Source organism: Barbus barbus (assembly GCF_936440315.1).
Source record: "Barbus barbus genome assembly, chromosome: 5".
Lineage (NCBI taxonomy): Eukaryota > Metazoa > Chordata > Actinopteri > Cypriniformes > Cyprinidae > Barbus > Barbus barbus.
Window position 1 is genome coordinate 32121487 of NC_136733.1, and position 19058 is coordinate 32140544.

At 35.9% G+C, this 19058-nt stretch overlaps 1 protein-coding gene across 4 annotated transcripts in view; it reads right to left on the minus strand.

Moving 5' to 3' along the window:
* The window catches only part of LOC306870424 (major facilitator superfamily domain-containing protein 3-like), a 27563-nt gene continuing 8505 nt past the window's right edge, over positions 1–19058 (minus strand). For 2 of the 4 annotated variants that reach the window (XM_079417686.1, XM_079417685.1), the window contains exons 3-6: positions 16437–16584; positions 9564–9664; positions 5066–5175; positions 1–2026 (exon numbers count right to left, since the gene is read on the minus strand). In XM_079417686.1, coding sequence (XP_079273812.1) covers positions 1823–2026; positions 5066–5175; positions 9564–9664; positions 16437–16584 — 563 coding nt within the window. In that variant the 3' untranslated portion in view covers positions 1–1822. The remainder of the gene's footprint in view (positions 2027–5065; positions 5176–9563; positions 9665–16436; positions 16585–19058) is intronic. The other 2 variants (XM_079417688.1, XM_079417687.1) reach the window with 2 other exon arrangements.

A 19058-nucleotide genomic window follows, 5' to 3' on the forward strand; every position in this document is an offset into this window, starting at 1 on the left:
GGGTTCAGTAATAGCTTTTATTTTTGAGTCTCCGTTAGTTCAAGCTAAAATGACAAAAATGGTTCTTGTTTGTTAAGGGCTTTGCTTATCAGAGGATTTAATGACAAAAAACCATCAATTGGCCATACATTTTCCACTTATTTCATAAAGTATTATATAGAGTTTGTAACCATTTTTAAAATGTAGCATTTAATTGGGACTGTCTGTTTCTATTTGTCTAAGAAAACAAATGCAAAAAAGAAGTGGAAGATTAGATTGAATAATAATACTATATTATAGTGTATTATATTTAAAGATTTTTCTGCTTTCAACAGGAATGGAAAACATATACTGTAACTGTGCTATATCCATATATAGCGGCAGTTTCATTTGATGATGTTTTTTTATTTTTTTGCAACTGAAATTTAACTCCCCTCCAAAACTGATGTCCCACACGCATGCCTACATACTCTCAACAATAGCTCCACATGTTTTGGCTTTGCAGTAAATCATTAAAATAATAATAATAATAAGGCAATTTAAAGTTTTTTTCATGTATGAGAAGCAAAGTTGTATGTAATAACCATGAATAATTTTTTGTTATTGCATAGGAAATGCAGACAACTCATACAAAAACAAACATTTCAAACAAACATGTATCGGCTCAAAAAAATGAGCTTGATGAGTTTAACTGTTACAATGTACAGTATTTAAAATCATTAAAGAGGTCATATCATACTTTTTTCAAAAGATTTTTTCCCTGAGGTCCACTTACACTGTTAGTCAAGATTTCTGCATCGAAACAGCCCTAATTAAGTTTGCCATGACCATTTTCGGCCCTTGATCTTTGCTGCTGTGCCTTTAAGACGTTCAGACACCATCTTGATATCGCATTTGCTGCTGTGCCACTTTTCCCTAACATTTCCCTAATAATCCTAGGAAGGATAAGGATTTTCAGGTGCTCCACAACCAGGAACAGCACAAGGTTTTTAACTCATTTCACTCTTTTCATTAATTATTTTGGAGTTAAGCGATATTTTTGGGTCAAGTCGGAATCGATGTATAACACTGTAAAAAGGTACAGTGCTTTTTCATCATACACTTAACTTATATTTAACACAATATGAATATTCAATGATATGACCCCTTTAATTTAAGTATTGCATTGCGAATACAAAAATGCACTCCACTAAGCATAGTACCACAATTCAATGTTCATACTGCTCCCAAAGTGTTGCTGATTTGTCAATAAGCTGATGGAATTGTATCTAAGATGGCAGAGGGCATAAGATTAAAAACTAAAGGCATTTCTAAGGCAAATGCATGCTGTATACAATCAAATGTGTAAATGACTAGGGTGATTAACTAAACCAAACTAGACTAGATCCTTATATAGGTAAAATTGTATTGAATTGAACTGAATTTGAATCATTGTCCATTATATCAAACGTAATAGATTAACCACATTTTGTTGTTTAAATGATTGACTGATGTCCATCAGGCAGACTAGATGACATGTGCACAGTGTTGCCATAGTTCAGTCTGCTTGCCATTCAGGATGACTTCTTGTTGAAAAGCATGCACCTTTAAAGCTAGTTTGCTGTAGAGGTGCAATGTAGCTGTTAAGCATTTGCAGTGTTTTTCAGTGAGGTACTGGCTTTCAGTGAGAGTGCTGTGTGGCTCTTGTCACATCAATGCTGGTTGGGTCATAAATAAATACAAATAAAAACAACACATTCATTTCACTGGCTATTTGGCCACCAGTATCTTATGCAAAACACAAGATTTGATTTCCCTCTCTCTCACCCAGACATATACACCCTCTCTCACAGGCTAACTCTGGTCACTGTGGCTGCTCTTTGAGCTGCTCCTTCAGGACGCCAGTCTCTGTGGCTCTCCACACGTGCAGGGCACTGCTGGAGGTGAGGAAGAGGAAGAGAATGAAGGCTATGGGAAAGCCCACAGTGTCCACCATACCTCCAGCCAGGGCACTAAAACTCAGTTTCCCCAGGACCTCCAGTGTGGCCAGAAAACTGTAGTGGGTGGCCTAAACATAGACAGAGAGAGAGAGAGAGAGAGAGAGAGAGAGGGAAATACAGAAAGTGGTTTAGCATTAACTTTTGACGATTTGTGGGATTTTCTTGAGAATAATGAAAAAGGGACAGTAAATTATAAAGGAAGAAAGGGAAATGTGTTTTGCTGTAAGGCTAGATTCAGATGTCACCAGTGTGAAACAAGCCATTCATTCACTGATTTATGAAATATTTTCAAACCCTGCAAAGGTCCTGCATTTAATTATGCAAGTGATATTATGCTGCACTAATTTCAAAACTCTGCCCCAAAAACCCAATATGTTTCAGGCAATGGCTGATAAAGAACTGTTGTTAAGTTGTTAATTAACTGTTGTTAATTGTTAAGTTTTGTTAAACTTAAACTCTTATAATTTTTTTACACTAACTGAAATAAATCTTAAAACAATTTTCTTAAAAATTTAAAAATAATGCCTTAGTAACTAAACGTAACTAAAATTTAATTATTTAGAATTATGAATAAAATATATCAAAGCTAAATACAAATACATGAACTTTAAGTAAGCATTAGATGATGGCAAAGATAAACTATATGTAAAAATAGGGAAAATGATCAAGCACAATAAAATATGCAAATTAAATACAAATAAACATACAAAATTACAAGAAGCTACAAATTTCTCTAACATTGTCCGACAACCAATATACATTGTGATTCCCTAATTTAAATATCATTGCCCTTTTGTCAGAGATAGTAAAGGAAACAATAGAGAGAAGAACATGAAAAATAAAAAAAATCAAACTCGGATTGATGCCATAAATCACGTGAGCATGCACACAACTGAAATGTTTGCTTTTGACCTTTCACATGTATTACGCTTTTTAACATGATTCTTATTTATAATTTTTTTACTTTTTGCCTCACATTAAAACAATTCCAACAGGAGGATCAAAGATCAGTCTGAATCCCTCTCTCCTGTCTGGACGCCAGAGACTTTCTCCATACTCTTAGCACACAAGTTGGGAAAGCAAAGCCAAATCCATTCATTCACATGGCCTCAGCACTAAAGTTAAGTGAAGTACCTTTATTCCTACAAACTTGTTTAAGGTGTTCAGTTTCTCCCTCCAGGGCCTTTTCACAAACATTCACAGTATCGGTTTTCGGTCGGCTAAAACCACCTTAAAACAAACACACACAAGCTGCTCTTGCTACGGTATGTATGTCATAAGAACATTTCGAATTAACCTACAGTTTACATTCCTCCTCCAGGTTATTTTCCTCAGAATGTGAATCTGAAGTTTTTAATTGCTTAGAGACCGAGGGAAAACATACACTTCTCTTATTGTAAAATGAGTTTCGTTAGTGCTATTAATTGAGCACGTATTGAGCTGATGGAGTGACAAATAGCTGAGAGAGCAGTGAAAGATCACATGCAAGCAGCGCAGGCCCATTTAAACAGGACAATACAATCATGTCAAAGATGAATAAGGGGATGAAATGAGAGAACATGGGAGGGGAGAGATATCTATGAACAGTGAGAACTACAGTTTATCATCTAGGGGACACGTAAATAAACAAATAGAAAGAATGAACAAATGAACTAACAAGGAAAGAAATTAGGCAACACAAGATTAGTGGGACAAAATAGGGAGCTGATTGTAGTGAAGAATAAAGCTGATATGGATGGACTGTTTAATGATAGACAGATAAGATGTCTTTACACTGTAATGGTGACACAGAAGCAGCAGCTGATGTAAGATACACACCTAATGCACCTTGCATAAGCTTTGTTTTGCAAGAAGCACAAATGCAAAATGCATCTGCTGCTTTATTCCCATGCAATTACAAAACACAAGATATTAGGCTACTTCAAACTTTTGCAATGTAAGTCATCTTTGTTTATTTCATGTCTTTTGCAACATGGAAGTCATAATCACTGTATCTGTATAAACAGTTGTATTATTCACAGATATTATTGTAAATATTTTAAAAATAAATTTTTAAGGAAAAGAATAAGAATTTTAATCTGGTGCTGGCCTGACTGGTGTGGCCACCAGAATTTCTTTTTTTTTTTGCAAATAAATTATTTTTATATATAAAAGTTATTTAACAAGGATGCATGAAGTTGGAATAAGAAGAAATATCTCTTCAGCCAGATATCTATATATTAGAATTTCTGAAGGCTGAAGGATCATGTGACTCTGAAGAAAGGAGTAATATCAAATTTAAAATATATAACAATAGAAAATAGTTATATTAAATTGTAATAATATTTCACAATATTACTGTTTTACTGCACTTTAGATCAAATAAATGCAGCATTAGTGAGCATAAGAAACATCTTTCAAATATCTTTAAAATAAATCTTACCAAAAATAAACTTTCGGAGTGTTACTGAAACAGTGAAAGTTGTTACTGTTGAGACCTTCTTAAGAAGAAAATGTAGAAGATTTGGGAACAGGGTCGGGAAATAACACAAATCAGTCTCAAACTTGCATTGCCCACATGAGCAACATAATTAAATGTGTCAGAAAATGTAAACTAACCACTGGGCTACTTATACAACCAAAGATATAATCTTGACAAATTAAAAAAGAAAGAAAGATTAAAATTAAAAAAAATTGTCAAATCTATGAATGTGAATATACTTTCTGATGCATATGCTTTGTAGGTGATTGATGAGTTGAAATGGGTTGACGTGCAGAGCTAAAGAGAGTGTGAAAACTGTTCAGTTCTCTGAGTGGAGCTATTGACTGGCAGATAAATGAGATTTTGACTGCTGTGATGTGCTCACGTATGTGGCAGACAGGAAACACTCTCAGGCTTTCTGCAGCTCACGGCCTGTTGTGAGACTCTACCTGTCAAAAACTATCAAAAACTGTAAGATGTATGTTTTGTTGTCTTCAAAGTTTGACTGTTAAAACTGAAGAGAAAGCAATATATTTGTCATGCTGTTGACTTTAGGTGAACACGTGTGATGCCGCTAAGCAGTTTGCTCTGATCTGTCAGGAAGCATGAAGAGCTGTGGTCAGTTGAAGAGGGTAACATGTGATACCTGTATGCTCTCCTCAGCTCTCTGTGTGCAGTTCATCATCGTGGTGAATGTCAGAGTGGTGATGAGACCCGCTATGAAATGCTGCAAACTCAGACTCAGCACTGCCATACCTGAGGGAGAAAGAAGACACAATCCACATTAATACAATACTGCCCATTGCAGCGTGTTCTTGTCTTCAAGTTTGAATTTGTGACTTTGACTTTACATACCGCAAGTAAAAATTCACAATGTCTCTGAAATATTGCACTGAAGATTTGATGGTGTTTGCTGTTCATGAGAAATATGGCCTGTGGAAAGAGGCTGCTCATGTGGCTGTATGTTCTGGTGCTCAGTAATCTAAAGTTACCATCTAAATCCAAAATTATTTTTCCTACGCATTTCTGACATCTGGAAAAGAACCTGAACGACAGGCTGGGGCACCAATAATCCTCTGACAGCCAAATGTATCTTTCTTTTGTCCAATTTGGTAGCCAAACTAAAGCAGACAGTTACTGAAATGCATATGAAGTATCTCACTGGAGACATGCTGTAAAAAACAGTATGACAAATTTCAATTTTGCATGACTGGTCACCATGTACTGAGCAACAGCCAATAAAACTGTGAAAGGTAGCAAAAGAACTCCAGTTGGAAGCAGGAGCCCCAAAACAAAACACTTAAAAAAAAACCTTCTGTCTTATAGTGTGTGCTTACTCATACTCAACACTGTCATACCTATGTTAGAAACAGGACTTGCTAGTTATTACACTGAGCTCTCCCAGACTATTATTTATGCAGACAAAACCATGTCAAATGACTAGTAGTTAAACTAAACAGACACTAAAATCTGACTCTACATGATGCCCCAACTGACACTTAGAAATGAGTGTCTTTTTGGCCTTTTTGAAATTGATTATTTAATTCACAGTAATGTCCACCCAGAGCATGAGACAGACAGTCTATCATTAATGCCTCTAAAAATTATGAATATCAAATCAATCATTACCAGAATCCCATTTGCCAAAAAAAAAATAAAAAAAATGAAGCTTTCACATCCAGCTCCATCTGAATTATTCACTGGAAATGTTTAGTTCTGCCTAACAAGACTTCTCCATTACTTACCCAGGAACCACAGGAAGGAAAATCAGCTCTTCTGAGGCATCCAGTCTCATACAATATTGAAATATATTTTCTGCAGAACTTTATCTTTTTTTTCTTTTCTTTTTTTTTTGAGGGGGGTTAGATGGGGTACAGAGTTGCTTTGTTCCGTTTCGTTTGGGAGAGCGGCAGAAAGAGAGATTGGGAGAGTGAGAATAAGAATGAGAGAGATGAGGGAGTTGTCAAACAGAAGCTCGCTGACAAAAACATCTCGACTAAAAAGCCACGACATCCTGGGGAAGAAGTAATACAGTGGCAAAAAATACTAAGTAAAACAGCTAAAATGCAAGAGTTTCCCCATTTCCTTTTTTTAATTTTCATTAAATAAACATTCAAAGAGACAGAATGAGAAAACAGAAACAGGCAGAGGGTTTGAATATGGGTTTATTCATTTATCAAAGTGAGCCGTGAGAATACTCAAGGTGAAATAGCGTTGGCTTCTGCAGACAGAAACGCAAATCCACTTAAGCAAGTTGAACCGAGAGAGAGTATGCTTGACATAACTTCTGTATGATCACTTCTATACAGCTCATGCATAAGTTTTGCTTGAATTGTGCTGAATTAAAGCACTAGGACTATGAAGACGGTTATCAGAACAGATCTACAGGAATCTCACAGAAGACTCACGGAATAAAAAAGTTCAAGGTAAATTTTCAGAAAAGAGAACACTGATCTTAGGTTGGATCAATACTGAAAGTTTGGCTTTGGTTAGATATCAGCCTCTGGTACTTGGTTTTTATATTAAAACAGATATTTAAGGCAACAAATAAAGAGCCTGGAGCAACTTATGAAATGAAACCAAGTCTGTGAACAGACTCAACAATTGTCAATTTCCGATGAATCAGACCATTTTTTCCCCTTTTTAATAAAAAAATAAAAATAATCTTTAAATGTTATTTTATTTACATAGTATTTACTTACACATAAATATTATTTATAAAAAAAAAATCATATATAAAAATAACTAAAATGTTATTATATAGTCATGGCCAAAAATATCGGCACCCTTGGCAAATATGATCAAAGAAGGCTGTGAAAATTTATCTGCATTGCTATTCCTTTTGGTCTTTTATTTAAAAAATTCACAAAAATCAAACTTTCATTGGATAATAAGAATTTAAAATGGGGGGAAATATCATTATGAAATAAATGTTTTTCTCTAATACACATTGGCCGCAATTAATGGCACCCTTTTATTCAATAATTTTTTAAACCTCCATTTGCCAGTTTAACAGCTCTAAATCTTCTCCTAAAATGCCTGATGAGGTTAGAGACCTTTCCTTCATCCAGAATCACTCCAGTCGGTTTAGATTCACAGCTCCATGACGGTGCTTATTCTCTTCAGTTCACCCCACTCATTTTCTACAGGGTTCAGGTCAGAGGACTGGAATGGCCATAGCAGAAGTTTTGTGCTCAGTGACCCATTTTTGTGTTGTTTTTGAGGTTTTATTGTCCGGTTGGAAGATTATAAGATCCCATTATAAGATTTCTAATTTTCTTATTGATTTTTTATATGTTGGTATTTGATTGAATCCATGATGCCATTTGTCTAAACAAGATGTCCAGGACCTCCAGCAGAAATATAAACCCACAACATCAAAAATACAGCAGTATGTTTCACATGGGGTACTTTTTATCCCTGTGTTCACCAAACCCATCTTGAGTGTTTGCTGCTAAAAAGCTAATTTTTTTAGTTTCATCTGACCATAGAAGCCAGTTCCAGTCGTGTCTGATAACTGAATATGCTGGAGTTTGTTTTTGGATGAGCTAGGAGAATTTTTCTTGAAACCCTCCCGAACAACATGTGGTGATGTAGGTGCTTTTTGACTATTTTTTTTAAGGTTTTCTGACCCCGAGACTCAACTATTTTCTGCAATTCTCCAGCTGTGGTCCTTCAAGAGTCTTTAGCCACTCAAACTCTCCTCCTCACCGTGCATTACCTTACGTCCTCATCGTTGCCCTGTACCTTACATGTGCAATGACAATAAAGTTGAATCTAATCTAATTAGGACGATATAGACACATGTCCTCTTCCAGGCAGTTTCATAACATTTTCTGTTGATTGGAAATTCTTAATTATTGCCCTGATGGTGGAAATGGGAATTTTCACTGCTCTAGCTCTTTTCTTAAAGCCACTTCACTAATTTGTGAAGCTCAATTATCTTTTGCTGCACATCAGAAATATATTCTTTGGTTTTTCTCATTGTGATGGATGATTAAGGGAATTTGGGCTTTGTTTTCCCTCCTATTTATATTTCTGTGAAACAGGAAGCCATGGCTGGATAATTTCATGTTCATAATCACCCTGGAGTGCTCAAAATTGTGAATATGAATGGGAATATACTTCAGAGATATTTTACTCATAAGAATTTCTAGGGGTGCCAATAATTGTGTCCAACGTGTATTTGAGAAAAACATGTATTTCATAATGATATTTCCCCCCATTTTAAATTCTTATTATCCAATGAAAGGTTAGATTTTTTTGAATTTTTTAAATAAAAGATCAAAAGGATTAACAATGCAGATTAATTTTCCACAGCCTTCTTTGATCATATTTACCAAGGGTGCCAATATTTTTGGCCATGGCTGTATATATATATTAAAAAATAAATAAAATTGTCAAGTAAGTGCCAAAGAAGTTTTTGCCATTGCCATTTGATGAACTCATTGTTTGCAAAAACAATTAATAAAAAAATTACATACACATTTAGCTTTGATGATAATTACATATTGTCATTAAAAAACTGTAAATGTCTTATCCTACCCATTTGGATTTTACTTATAGTCAAATTACCAAATTTGTTTAAAAAAACAAAACAAAAAACATTTAAATAATTTCAAGTTTTGATTTTCACTTCTCTATTCTGATCTCACCACACAGCGATAAACTCTATGCTGGTCTAAATGACATTCATATTAATACTCTCCCTTTTTTATCACATGCTGTTGTTTAATGCAGCATTGAGAGTTTTATTCAGACACACTATGCCTGAACACCTGTTTACTCTGTGCAAGGTGCTGAAATGGACACTTTAGCCTGTCAGTGGAAAACACTGGAAACCAGAGACGGCCCCATGGATGTTTAGATGCAGGGGAACAGTAGAAAGCTCAGAAGAGAACAGGTCAATTTCACTTATATATATATATATATATATATACACACACACATACGTACAGGTGGGCTACCTGGCTCTTACAAACAAACTGTACCCACAAGACAGGCAGTAATATACGTTTTTAAGCATAAAGATGAGCGGCATAATATTGAATTGCAAAATAAAATATAATAAGTCTGCACTAATACCAATGCTGGTAAAATGCCATGTTTGTACACTTTAGTGTACAAGTATGAGTATTTCTCACCTTTCATCAAGGGCGAGGGCTCCAGCACTACGAGAAGTGAGCTCTGGAAGACCATGCTGACAGTCCGCATCATAAACACACGTCTCATTAGCATGCCAATACTGAGGACATAAAACAGAGAAAATTCAATTATGTTATATCAAACTCCACAAATATGCAATATAATGTAATGTCATGACATGTAATATAAACCACAGTTAAATTTTGTTTTAAGAAATTAATACTATTATTTGTTGGGGACAGATTAAATGATCTAACCTTTCATTAGATAAGAATTTAAAATGGGGGAAATATCATTATCAAATAAATGTTTTTCTCTAATACACATTGGCCACAATTAACGGCACCCTTTTATTCAATACTTTTTGAAACCTCCGTTTGCCAGTTTAACAGCTCTAAATTTTCTCCTATAATGCCTGATGAGGTTAGAGAACACCTGACGAGATCAGAGACCATTCCTTCATCCAGAATCACTCCAGTCCCTTCAGATTCCCAGCTCCATGATGGTGCTTCTTCTCTTCAGTTCACCTCACTAATTTTCTACAGGGTTCAGGTCAGAGGACTGGAATGGCCATAGCAGAAGCTTGGTTTTGTGCTCAGTGATCCATTTTTGTGTTGTTTTTGAGGTTTGTGTTTGGATTATTGTCCGGTTGGAAAATCCAAACATTTAAGATTTCTAACAGAGCCAGTCACTCATTGATTTTTTATCTGTTGGTATTTGATAGAATCCATGATGCAAGATGTCCAGGACCTCCATCAGAAATATAGGCCCACAACATCAAAAATACACATGGGGTACTTTTTATCCCTGTGGTCACCAAACCTCAAAAGCTAATTTTTTAGTTTCATCCGACCATAGAAGCATTTTCTGGAAACGTGAGACATAAATCTCATCAATAGTGGGAAGATCATAACCAATAATTTTCGAAGCAACCCGAGTTATATTATTAATCTAATTTCTCTGCTGAGCTGTGGAGCTACCAAACCACACTATAAGTGAAAAAGTCAGCACGCTTTCAATGACAGCTCTATAAAAATTGAACATACCAACTTTAGATATGCCAAACTTTTTAAGCTGTCTTAAGAAAAAAAAGCCTTTGATGAGATTTTTTGATAATGCCTCTTAGGTTGTCATCCCACTTTAACGTTGCAGCGATGGTAATCCCGAGAAATTTAAAACATTGAACATTTTCAATGTCCTGACCATTAATAGTCCATGGCAAAACAGCATTTGTCCTCCGTCTGAAATCAAACACCATTTCCTTTGTTTTTAGGACATTCAACTTCAAATTATGTGTGCAACTCCAATCAAACACTGTAGAAACCTCCCTTCTATAGTCCAATTCGTTATCATTTGTTATTAAACCAATCAATGTAGTGTCATCAGCAAACTTAAAGATTTGGACTGAATTACAATGTGAAACACAATCATTAGTGTATACAGAGTACAATAATGGTGACAATACACATCCTTGTGGGGCCCCCACACTTATTGTCTAGAGACTTGAAAGTATATTATTAATATTAACTACTTGGGTTCTGTTCTGCAAAAAATCCAAAATCCAGAAACAGCTGCTTTAAAACATGCTGGGATTCTGCATACTCTTAATGTTCACACTGTCTGGCGGCCAGTTTGAAAGCTGTCTAAAAACTTTCACCAAAAGAGTAGCCTCTTAAATGTGTGTTTTTTTTAGATGTTTAAGCCTTTATTTTGGGTAAGTTTCACTAATTAAGAGATTAATGTTCAGACTTTTGCATATTATAATCTAGAACGTGGATGTGAGAAATAATTACATTAGATCCAGAAGTTTTAGCAACATAGTGCAGATGCTACAGAACACAGTTAGCTGACTAGCTGTATAAAATTGTGTGCTACGCTAACATATTACTTCACAGGCTTGTACTTTTACATCCATTATATTATAAATTGACAGTTTATTGCTGGTCTGTCGTTTTACACTGCTGTTAAGTTAATCAATTTTCTATGGAATCAGTTGACTCAAATCTGCAGACTGGCTCTGATCTTTGGCAACTAGCATCAACTTCTCCAGACTGTAAATCTGTGGAAAATCGGGGGGAAAATCGTGTAGTGTATTCCAGCCTTAAGAGACTTTAGATAAGTTAACGACCATTTAAAAAGAGGTTTCATAATGTTCCTTGTTGCTTGACTTCAGTGTTCTGTTTTTTTTTTTGTGATTGACTTTGTACCTTCAAAAATATATATATTTTTACAATTATTCTGTAAAAATGTTCCTTAAAATAAACAATAATTTTTAATAAAAGATGATCGGAGCTTAATGGGAACAGGGGTGTGCTTAAAGGGTACAAAAATTTACCCATTAAGCACAGCCAGACTTTTTGAATTTAATGATGTATATTTTAATTGAAATGCTTTTGTCATTTAAAATAAAATTAAATATTTTTGTGTGAAAGATTAATATTTTATTTTAACATAACTTTTTGTACTGAAACCAATATCTTGTGCACTAAAAATGTCTCAATGTAGATTTTGGTGAGCTTAATAAGTACGTTTACCCTAGACACACGTCCTCTTCCAGGCAGTTTCGTAACATTTTCTGTTGATTGGAAGTTCTTAATTATTGCCCTGATGGTGGAAATGGGAATTTTCACTGCTCTTTTCTTAAAGCCACTTCACTAATTTGTGAAGCTCAATTATCTTTTGCTGCACATCAGAAATATATTCTTAGGTTTTTCTAAGGGAATTTGGGCTTTGTTTTCCCTCCTATTTATATTTCTGTGAAACAGGAAGCCATGGCTGGATAATTTCATGTTCATAATCACCCTGGAGTGCTCAAAATTGTGAATATGAATGGGAATGTACTTCAGAGATATTTTACTCATAAGAATTTCTAGGGGTGCCAATAATTGTGTCCAACGTGTATTTGAGAAAAACATTTATTTCATAATAATATTTCCCCCCATTTGATATTCTTATTATCCGATGAAAAGTTAGATTTTTGTAATTTTTTAAATAAAAGATCAAAAGGATTAACAATGCAGATTCATTTTCATAGCCTTCTTTGATCATATTTACCAAGGGTGCCGATATTTTTGGCCATGACTGTATAATAAAAAAAAAACTATTTTCTATAAATCTATTTTATAAATTAGAGTTTCTATTTTATATTTATTAAAAATTATGAGAAAAAAATGTACCTCAAAAATATGAAGCAGTTTTCAACAATGATAATAATAAGAAATGTATCTTAAGCACCAAATCAGCACTGAGGACTGGAGTAATGCCTACTGAAAATTTTAAAATATATTAAAATACAAAACTGTAATTATACATTGTAATAATATTTCCTTAATATTACTGTCTTGAATAGATTTCTGCTCAAATAAATGCAGTCTTGGTGAGCATTATTTCTTACCAATGTAAGAGTGCAATGTAATATAACATCAACAAGACAAAATATATTTTATTACCACAAACTAAAGGCTATTAATTTACAGATCAGTCATTGTAGGACATTAATGAGGGTCAAACACACAGGACTGCCACACTGAGACAGAAAAACACTCCTGTACACATGCTTACATGCAGTGCGTTTGCTTACATACTCTAATTGATTCTCTATTAACAGTTGAGAATCCCTCAGGGGAACTTCCTTTACGACATAATCAATAACGCGCCAAGATCCACAGCCACTGCTGATTAACCCCCTGCTAATTAGTGACCATCACACACCTCAATTACTTCCAGCTCCAATCAGAACACCCGGAGGGCCCTGTCAATCAAACACAGACTATGGAGTCACGGGTTCTACGGTGTTGCTTTTCACATCTAATATTTTTAATCAGTAATGCATAACTGTTGCATGAAAATTAGTTTGACTCCTCCTTAAGGTTGTAAAAATTGTGTCTTTACATAAATGTCCTTTCCATGTGAGTAGACTCTGAGGCCTCTGACAGAGAAAGAAAGAGAGAGTCGAGAAAGAGAGAAGGCGATGTGGGCAAAGGTCAACTGGACTTTAAGAGAAGAGAAAGGAATCGTCTGTCATCTTAAACCAGACTTTTAGATCTAGATGAACCCAGTCAACAACAGCAGCCGGTCAGACAGAAAGCCAATCTGCCATCATTCTCATGCAAACACCCTCCCTGCATCCACTCAATAACACTCTTTCATATTTCACTCAGATGAGAGGAGAGGGAGAGAAAGAGAGCTGTAAGAAAGACAGACAGTCTTAAAGAGGAAAACGAGCAAGTCAGAGAGAGAGAGAAGGGTGCGAGAGATTGAAAACGAGTCTAAAACAGGCGTATCACACGAGCAGTTTGCCCGATAAGATTCGTACTCTCAGATTGCTGATGGCGATCAGTGTATGGGGGTCAGTTTTTGGCCACTCAAGCGTTTCAGATGGGGCCGGGATAAGTGTCCAAATTAGCTTTTAGTGGCCCTGAACAGACAACGGCAGAAACCCAATCTGTGGGAAGCAAGGCCTGAATGCACGACTGTGCCGAATGAACGAGCCCCCTGCGTGTGAAACTTTACATTCCTCCCCATTCACTGACACTGCCTTTAGCGTAGAGAGGGAGAGAGAGAGACCAAAAGAGAGAGGAGAAAAAAATCTGAAGGTACCATAGAGAGAAGGAGAGGTTACAGAGAAAGGGAAAGAAAGAGAGTGAGAGAAAAAGAGCTAAGAAAATTTGAGCAGATATTTAACTCTGATTGTGATTTTATCATATTTTAGGACTGCCCATCTGTCCCACTCACCTGGTATTTTGAAGGCATGTTCATTTATGCAAGAATTTATGCTTAGTGCAATCAAGGAGAGTATGAAAATGAATCGCGCAATGTCATTTACTAACATTTGCGCTTGTTAAATTACTGGTATTTGCGCCATTATTTAATGCCCAAAAAAGCATATCTTAAAACAGGCGGTAATTTGCACTGCTCTTGGTACCTTGCACTGATCATTATGGAAACGATCTATCAGCGTCTGTGTTCTGTAATGTGCGCATGGTTATTAAATCACCCGCAGAATCTAGCACTCTAACACTAATTTGCCCTGTTTAGTAAATCTGGGCCTAAGTGCAAATAGCCATAGATTCTATTTACACTGTTAAAATAGCAGGATTTTCTGCTTTTTATACTACTTATTGCAAATAATGGCAATTATCTGCACCTCACTATTGTAGTAAATTATAAAACTGTACGCAATAATAACGTATTGAGTGTAAATTATCATTTTAATTCAAATGATTAAATGGATCCCACCTTATTGGGACAATAAAGCCCTTCCTACACCTACCTTATCTCTACCCGATACTTATTTTCAACTTTTCGATTATTTCCTTCATTTTTACTGAAAATAAATACCTTTCTGATGTGATATGAGATTTGAAAAGGGAGAAAAAAAAAAAAAAAGAGTTTGGCAAAAGGCGGATTCGGACTTGAGTCAATCGCATCAAAAAGACTCCGGCACGCGCTTTACCAACTACGCCACTGGAGCTGTTAAGTGGCCACCATCTTTTGTCATGTTGACAAGTCCAATCACACGCAGGTGGACCGAATTCGTGTAAATAGCTTCTGCCAACAAGGCGGGCTAAAATAGACACTCCATTCTTGTTTTTATAAATATTGAAAAAATGTGTGCTGCTTAATATAAACGCAAATCTTTTTTATCATTATAAACATCTTTACTGTCACTTTTTATCAATTTAATGCATATTTGCTGAATAGAAGTATTAATTTCTTTAAAAAAAAGTCTAACTGACCCCAAACTTTTGAACAGTAGTATATATATATATATATATATATATATATATATATATATATATATATATATATACAGTATATAAACAAAAGAAAAATAATTTTTGGTCCGAATGAAATCAATCTGTGGTCCTGCATCACCTCACTAATAACTTGTTTAGATGGTTAGAGAACTGTAGTTCACAGAGACAGTAGACTAAAAGTGACGTTACTCTCAGTCTTTTAATAGACCAACATGACATCATTTTAACTAAAGCATACATCAACGTAAGCGGCAAGTGCAGAAGCTCATGTAATGCATTCCAGTGGTTTGTAAAATGGCATTAAAATGTATGTTGTTTCATGATGCCATAAGGTAAAGCAAACCAGCCTGGAGAAAATGGCACATGTCCAGTATGAAGAGTATCATTTCACTTTAAACTCTGATACATGACTGGATGTCTACCCTCAAGTCTGGAATGAAATAAAACCAGAACCACTGCACATGTCTTTCTCCAAAATCCTCTTCCTCATACCTTTCTCTGAGCACACTAACAGGTGTTAGGCCTATGAGTCAATACTGCTTGAGGAAGATAAGGCTCAGGCTGCTCTTGAAATGGTTTAGGCAACCAAACCCCTATCTTAACTATTACAAGACATAACTAGTAAAAACCGGCCTCAAGTCAGTAGACAAGGGCAATGTATCAGCAACAAGTATATCTCTATTCAAGCAGTCCAACCTTATGCATCCTGGAGGCCTTTCAGCTTACACCTGAGCCTGTTTTACTCTCAGCTCCCACAAAAGGCTGTGTTTACTTTCATTACTATCTCTCTTTCTATCTCTCACATACACTCTCAATCGCTTTCTCTCTCCTTCTTTCGCGCCTGGAGCTGAGATGGATGGAGAGATATAGTGAGAAAACACTGAGAACAAGAAAAGGGCCGCGTTTCTTTCAAAGAGAGATGGTGGGCTACAGAAACCGATAAAGCAAGAGGGGGCATAGAAAAAGGTGTAGAAATCCAAAGAACAAAGTCTTCCAACACCATTCCTGCAACATTAATGGAAAAGCGTGACTTGGCTGGAAACGGCGTTACAGCTAGAACGGAGTCAGTTTCACCATAGCTTTATTACCGAAAAAACAAAACACACTCCCTACCTGTACTGAGAGAGCAAAAAACCCCCGACTGATGATCCGCAGATGGAAAAAGCCATGGCAACCACCCCGTTCCACACCCCAAGCTCTCTGGCCGTCATGTGGTGGTCCAGCAGGAAGAGAGGAAACATGGTGATAGCCCCCTGTTCACCTGTTCAGAAAATATAAGATTACATCAGCACACATACACACACAGTTCAACGATTGGAAACGCTCTTTCAGATAGAGAGAACAAGAAGAGCAAGAAAATTGAGAGGATTATTGAAAATGTGCTGGATTCTTATCACATTGCATCAGACTTTTCTCAAAGCTGGTGTTAAAATCCTGATAATATCCACAGATCACAACACAAACTTAGTCAAAACAAAACACTTATCTGAGAATGGAAAAAAGTGATAATCTGAGCAGAGGCCACGTTTTTTCACACATGAGTCCTTGCCTTCTAGTAACTTTTTTTCTGAGCGTTTGTCACGTAAACCCAGACAAATGTGACAAAAACAATACCTGCCAGTGAAAATGCTGCCGCTACACTGCACAGAGTCCTGTGTCGCTGCATGATAGCGGGTGCACAGAGGCCTTGATAACCCGCCGCCGTGTATTATTTAGCGGCATTATCATTATTTATGGAGTCTGCCTTCAGTTCGACAGCGAGACAGCCTGCTGACTGACAGCTCTGAGACCGCCGTCAAAAAGAAACTGCGCTTCCGGGGTCCCCGGGATGAAACCGGTGAGAAACAAAAACAGAAAATCAAATAAAAAAATCAGACACTTCTGTCGGAGTTCTGCTACGGTCGCTGACAGCGCCACGTGAGCGCTTTGACATCGCTTTCATTGTGGGGGATTGAGTCTGACAGTAGAACTAAATTTGTAAAGGATGTTGTAAAGTCTGTAATGTGGTGGCAACAACGAACAATGGGACTCTTTTTTCACATTCAGTGCATCTTTTATATTATATTCAGTGTTGGGCTAGTTACTCAAAGAATGTAATATATTACTCATTACTAGTTACTCCTTTCAAAAGTAATATTGTTACTTTACTTATTACTTTCTGGCAACAGTAATTACACTACTAGTTACATACTTTTTCTTCACGCCCCACAGATGTTTTAACTGTGTATCTTCCACATAAAATTCTTCTAGAATGTTACTATCAACATATTTCTGCCTCATCATTTGACCAAAATCCACAGTGGATCGCAATCAGAAGTTATTACAAACATGTTGTATTAATCTAATTAATTGTCATGTGTAGCTTGAAGCTAATTGTAATTTCTCCGTTTCCCACATACGATTATATTGCATTATGTATTTTATGAAATCGCATAAGTTTGTAAGAAACGGTTTAATTTTCCAAAAAGATTTTTAATTATAGTAATATAATGTACCACATGCTGATCAGAGGGATGTGGGTGGGATGTAATGCCAGAGTAAAGTAAAGCCACAACTTACACAACAGTGTTCAGATCATCTTTTTTCTTGACAAAATCAATATAATGCAATATTTATATCTGCTGAATGTAAGCTTTTCCATATTCCAAGCTTGCCTGCTGCACTGGGGACATCACATGCATGTGCGAGTCGTGAAAATTATGACAATAATCTAGGAATGATTTGATTGTTGGATTTTAAATCAGCAGGGTTTAGGCATCAAAAGTAACTAAGTAACTAAGCTGTTTTATGGATGGTAACTGTAATATTATTACTGAAATCGTATTAGTAATTAGTTACACTACTAGTTACTGCAAAAAAGTAATATTATTACAGTAACTAAGTTACAGTAACTAGTTACTGCCCAACACTGATTATATTTTATTATTATATCGCGTTTGGTCTCATTCTGTCTCGCGTATCTTGTCAGTGTCTGCGCTTGCTTGGCCATTTGTTGTGAAAAAATAAGGAAAGTGTGTTCAAGCGCCAGCAGTGAAAGAAAAGGTGTAAAGAAATACTCTTTGAGAGAAGCAGTCTTTATCAGCGGGAGTTAAAAGCAGCTTGTAAGTGTATGTATGTGAGACGTGCTGATATCTCGTTTGGTCTCGTTCTGTCTCGCGTATCTTGTCAGTGCCTGCGCTTGCTTGGCCATTTGTTGTGGAAAAATAAGGAAAGTGTGTCCAGCTAATTTCAATTAGTATTTTGTTAGACGGGTATAAAAAAGCTTAGTTTACCGTGGCAGTTGTCGAGTGAAGGCCTCCTCGTGTGAAGACCATCGACTCGACCGTGCGACTCCACCGGGCTGGGACACCGGCAAAGGATATAAGTATCGCTTTTGATTTCTCCTCTTTCCTACTACTTGTTTCACTTCTGATTCAGTTTTTATAACCATTTCTTACTATGTGTAAGTAAGTTGTTGTTTTTAGCATGTGTGTTTGGCAGTGTTATTTCTTAGGATTACTGATAAACTATACTGTCGTTTGATTTGTATTTGTTATTTATTTTCATTTTAGTTCAATTATGTCGGAATTTATTATGTCTGTATAGGTCTTTTATTAAGTTTTAGTTGTATTTAATTTGAGTTATTTTAATACTTCAACAAATTAAATGGAAATGAAATAATATATACATTGAATTTATAAATGTGTATATATATTTATGTATGTATGTGTGTGTGGTTGTACATGCACATATACA